A 6,043-nucleotide genomic window follows, 5' to 3' on the forward strand; every position below is an offset into this window, starting at 1 on the left:
CACAAACAATTGAAGATAATATGGAAAGCTGGAAAAAAATATGCAAATAAAAGAAAAAAATTATCATTTTATAGAAAGATTAAAGGACGAAAAAAAATGTGGTAAGTAAATTATTTTGGTTATAATAAAGAGAACACGGAAACTGTACAAAGTACTTAGGGTAAATCTTCAACGTTTAGAGCATTTTTTTTTTAACATTTGAGTGAAACATTACGAGTTAGTTCTTTGTCATTAATGCATTGTAATATTTTCCAAACTATACGGATATGAATATTATAATTAAACTTAATTTAATTTTACAATAAAAAAAAAAAGCCATTTAGAATTACCAGTATAAAAGACCATGAATAGGTGAGACTCAAGGATCTGTACTAACTGTTGAACCGATAGTCGTAAGCATAGAACATAAACAGGTAGGTACAGATAGAAATCCTGGAACAGAAATATTATAGATTTACAAAATATGCTATGTACTTACACATTGTACCTATACAAATACGTGCCAATAAATACGATATACAAATAAATATTATATCGATATACAAAATAATAAATATGACCTGTAGTTTATCCCCATGTTTGCACTATCTAACAAATAGGCACATAACCGTTTGAAAATTATATAATATTATAAATACTTAATGGAGATAAATAATAAAAAATTTAATGACATTTTTAAGTGCAGGACTTAAGTTTAAAAGAAATATATCGTTTTTACATTTTTGGATATTTAAACGTTATACAATTGTAATGTTTATCGTTATTGTACCTACTTTCAAACATTATTTGATTTTTTCCGTTTATTGTTAATATATTTTAGGTTCTGATCGGACCGATGAATGTATTGATTTTGAAATGATGCGTGTGTCTTTTTTTTATTTGTATTTTTGTATCAGTCACCACCGTTTAGGGCAGTAAAACTGCTTCGATATTCTTCAACGGTATCTCGTATCTCTCCCTTCGATGGGAAAGTGAATCAAGTTGGTGCATTCGGGAGGTCAAACTTTATAAAAAAAAATGTCTACAAGCAAATAAAATTAAAATTTCTATGAGTGTTTGAAGTTCAAGATTTACAAGATTGGATATGAACTCGATTTCTCATGTAGTGGTTTTTTTTTATTTTATCATTTTTCAAAAATTAATAATTATATTTTACTGAATGTTTATATTTTGATTTTCTATACACCATATATTTTGAAAATATTTTGACTCTTTTTGGGCTGTTTACGGATGTTGTCAGTTTTCATTTTTTGATTTTTTTTCTATAAATATCAATGAAATTAAATCAATAAAAAGCGTGAAAATGTAATGCATTTCTATTCATATATTGTTACAAAATCAGTTGAAAAATATTAAAAATACATAAGCACAATTTTTTTTATAAGCATTTTAAGTTCAAATTTTGACAAAATTTATAAAATTTTTAATAAACAAGAATTAGGAACTAAACTAGATACTGATAGGTATTTTATTTTTTTAATTTATATTTTTATATTATATTATATTATAGTATTTAATTTATAGCACTTCAGTACTGTATGCTTATGTAATTTAATGTTTTATACATTTTAATACAATTATTGATTACGCTAAGATTATTAAAACTATGACAAAGATCCATATATTTTTTATCCCTCTGAACTTGTCTTAATAAATAATATAAGCCCACGTATACAACCTTCATGAATATTAATTAATTCATTTAATACTAGTAAATATTTACTTAAATATCAAGGATCAAGCTAATAGCTTACAAATAATGAACAAACATTATACCATTGAGAATACTATTCAGTATACTAAGCTAAATTACAAATTTTGAAAATAACAAACAAAAATTAAGGACTACTAGACATAATATTTAATTTTATAATTTTAATTTTTACTACATTTACTACTGTATTTGAATGTAAGATTATCATTTAGGCTATTTATTATATTTTAATATTAAAGCAAGTTATGAATAATGAAGGTTGTACAAACAATTTACAATTTTAAAATACTCATAGCTCATTTTAAAATTAAAATATAATAAAAAGCCTATGAGATGCCCTAGATAAAAATCTTACCTTCAACTATTATAAGAGGTCTTTTGCTTTAATTTTAGAAATTAATTTGATTATGATCATTATTTTTAAAATAAAATGTGTTATTTTGCGGATGTGTCAAGGAGAAAAAAATACACTGACTATCTCTTAAAAATCAATAAATAAAAACATTAACACTATAATATATATTTTTAAATTAAAATCTTATGGAACAAAATAGGATATTTATAATGAAAATTTGTCTTTGTAACACAGAAACATGGTTCAATGATGATAAATACAATTTAGTGTAATTATCAGCATTAATATATTCGAATTGAAAATTGTTAAGTGGAGATTTAGTAATTAAAGTGTTAACTAAATTAAAATATGTACTGCAAAAATATTAATTGGTCTTATACTAAATAAATATTGGTAGTTAATGATCATGTTTATTTCTTATTCTTACCGGAGTTAATGCTTTTGCTGCTATTTATAGGATTTTCAGGCTTCTTTTTGTTCAAAAGAGTGCGCACGTGGAATATAAAATAATAATATATTACTTATTTTTAACAATAATATTAAGAAATTAATTGTATTTTTACATTATGAGAATGATCGTCAGATGCAAGGACATTTAAAACATAATGTGTACTGATTATTAATTATTTCCCTATTATTTTACATTTTTAAATGATGATCATATTATTATTTACAGTAACAGTTTTACTTTAAATTTTACTAATAAATAATAATTTTGTTTAAAAAAATAATATAAGATAATACAATGGAAATAATTGCAGAAAAAGGTTAATATAGGCAACTTTATATACAGCTCTGATCAATTCTTGTTGAGAAGATCCATTCCTGTTTAAGGGGCTTTGTGATTACTACATTTTTAGGAACATTTTATAGGCAACTTCATATTTATTTAGCTGTCGACCATGCCATTATGTTACTTATAACCTATTAGTTATAAATATTATAATCATTAGCTTGAGCATAGGCGCAACTAGAACAATAATTTTGGACAAATCATAATGAGTTTCCAGACCTCCAGACCTTTAACACAGTATAAATAATTTTATTATTTTATTTATAAATATTATAAATAATTTATTTTGCTTTGTATATTTATGCACTATATTTTAATTTTTTTAGTCTGGTAATTTGAACTAGCAGTAGAACTACCTTATTAAAGATGGATATATTCCGTTAAGTGTAAGTCACATCTACTAAACAACAACACATGGGAAGAACACCTGAAAGATAATATAAGTTATAAATAAATGTAATATTATAAATTATATAAAATAAACAATTTAGATTAACTTATACAAATAATTAAGGTTTTGTTTCTAAAAACAAATGTAATTGATAGCGGTATATTATCATCATATTTATCAATTAGGTATGTGATTTGTTAAAATGACAGTAAATAAAGAAAACTAATAATTTCAATGTAATTCCTTGTATTTAATAAACTAAAATAATAACATAAAGGTGGGCATGTTGGTAACGCTTTGCTATACATTACGTTTCATGTGGATGGTTGCTGGTGTCTAAGTATTATGGATGTGTTAAATTAAATTTAATGATATAAAATCATTTTATAAAAAAAAAAAAACGATTCTGAGCGAAGAACCAAAGACTTTCAGCCTATAATATTACAATATATGTACCTATATTTTATGGTATTGCTGTTAAAGCAATTTTATCGACTTTTAGTAAAACAGTAGAGTGAATTAATTTTTACCAAAAACATTTCATTTGATATACTTTAAAAGCTTTAAGTAGGTACAGTATGAAATACTAATGAAAAGCCTAAACAACTAGGTCAGTGCACCATTTCGAGCCCTATTAGGTAAAAGAGCGTAAGCGACAATTTTGGCGAAAATGAGATATTGGTATCAACATTTTTCTAAAATTCTGACGCGTCGATCTGTAAAATAGCTAAGCGATAATATAAACCATAGCATGTCATTTTGCCATTTAAAGATTGGACGAAAGCGACATGTCGTTTAGATAATAACTTCAAAGTTAATCGTAAGTCACATTAATTTCAAAAAAAATACGTAAGCGACTTTGTTGCATGGAGTAGTGTAAGACTAGTGTAAGCGCCATGCACTAATCAACACGACAAAATATGATTTGTAAGCACCGAAACTGAAAAGTGTAAGCACCATTGAGCCATATTTGAAAATTTATTTTATTGTGAGCGACATAAGTTACACAATATTAAAAATATTATTTTTATTCTGTAATTGTTTTTTTGAAAAAAATTTTTTATAATTACACATCTAATTTTCATGAACATCCATCAGATATTCGATTTTAAGTGTTTTTTTCAGTTCCTGTAAAAAAATGAAAATGTCGCTTACGCCCTTTTACCTAATAGGGCTCGATTTGTTTTCACTTTTAAAATTATGAGGCAACATGCAAATGTGAATACAGATAATCCAATATTGTACTGTTAGCCAGTGGCTCCGAACTATATTTTAAAAGGGGGGCAAGTAAGTATTTGATATTTGAAAATAATTATTTAACTCATACTCGTTTTGAATAAAAATTGCTTAAATATGCTTTTCTCTCCATCTTTTTCAATGTATTCTCTAAAACTTTTGGCTAATAAGTCCAATCCATGATTAGCATTGAATAAAATTTCATAAGTGGACGGCATGTCATAAAATTTGCATTACATAAACATAGTTTAAAGCTCCGTGAAATAAATTAAAATTATCAATAACAATTAGTTGATAAAATATTAAGCTAACTTTGGGATGAGTACTAAGAAATAAAATATAAACTGTAATTTTTGTCATTACAGTTTTAATATTTTGAAATCTTACATCTCAGGAAATATCACAGGTTCCTCAAAATAAATGTCATAAAATTTAAAAAAAAAACTGTTTTAATTCAAAACATACTTTATGAATACTTCTTATTTTAATTTTGATGACAAATAAATATAAATACTTCCTTCAAATGGACAATCATTGGATGCCTGTACTTTTAAAAATGTGTTAATGTATTGTGGTTATTGATATGTTACGTTGTAGTTTGTTGAGATCTCCATCTGCGTGGGGGAGGCTAGTGAAATGTGGCCATACACTAGCCTTTGCCTCAGACAGTTTATGTTTCTTATTATTTGATTGTATTGTAGTTGCTAAGAATGCATTTATAATATGTTTTATATACTTTAATATGTAATCTTGGTTAAAAAAAAAATACTTACTGGTACAGTAACTTAGGTTTATTCTACTTTTGCAATACTTCTGCCAATTTCCATGATAATTTTCCAACAGATTTTCAGTATTTTCGGTTTGAACAATACTCAATAGTTGAAGTATCCGTTCCTCTAGTAACAACTTTGTTGAATTATAAAGTTTCTGACTGTGTGAATCATCGAAATATGGAAACATTTGTTCAATGCGTCTTGATATATTGTCCATTGTTATGATTTTCTTTACAGTTCCTTGTACAAATGTCCAACATTCCTGAAAATTAATGTTTGTTATTTTATGTGCCATACTTGTTAAATTGTTTTTAAACAACTAGTGAAAAAAAATAAAATTTAATAAAACAATTTGTAAGTTCAGTATATTTTAAAGGAATATAAATTGATTGGACCATATATGAAATTAAAAATTTTATTTATTTCAGACTGGTAATTAAACAATAAAAATCCCAATAAAAACTTTTTAAGTATTCGTACCTACTATTTAAAATGTTAAGAACGTACTGATAAGTAGTATATAATCATATATCATTAGTAAATTTAACTTGGGTGCTATATTTGAGATAACCTGTATTACTTAAGGGGATTGGAAGCGGCAATTTTCTGTCTTGGTCTAACACACGTGAAACATAGGATTATAGACGTGTTCTATTTCCAACGTGCCGATTGATATAATAAAGTGATAAGAATTCTGAAAACAGATTTGAATTTGTCGTCAAGTCTACTTGAAATCGACTTTCCCAAAATTTTGGATTTTTTGATTAAAACTTTTCCAAAA

At 25.5% G+C, this 6,043-nt stretch overlaps 1 protein-coding gene across 1 annotated transcript; it reads right to left on the reverse strand.

Annotated features, from left to right (window-relative positions):
• Positions 1-4,966: 4,966 nt before the first annotated feature.
• Positions 4,967-5,520, reverse strand: LOC107882910. Its single transcript, XM_029485714.1, has 2 exons — positions 5,263-5,520; positions 4,967-5,193 (listed from the first exon to the last, which is right to left on the reverse strand). Exons 1-2 carry the CDS (start codon positions 5,477-5,479, stop codon positions 5,051-5,053), a joined length of 360 nt encoding a protein of 119 aa, XP_029341574.1. The 5' UTR covers positions 5,480-5,520; the 3' UTR covers positions 4,967-5,050.
• Positions 5,521-6,043: the final 523 nt, after the last annotated feature.

Source organism: Acyrthosiphon pisum, chromosome X (genome assembly GCF_005508785.2).
Source record: "Acyrthosiphon pisum isolate AL4f chromosome X, pea_aphid_22Mar2018_4r6ur, whole genome shotgun sequence".
In the NCBI taxonomy this organism is placed as follows: Eukaryota; Metazoa; Arthropoda; class Insecta; order Hemiptera; family Aphididae; genus Acyrthosiphon; species Acyrthosiphon pisum.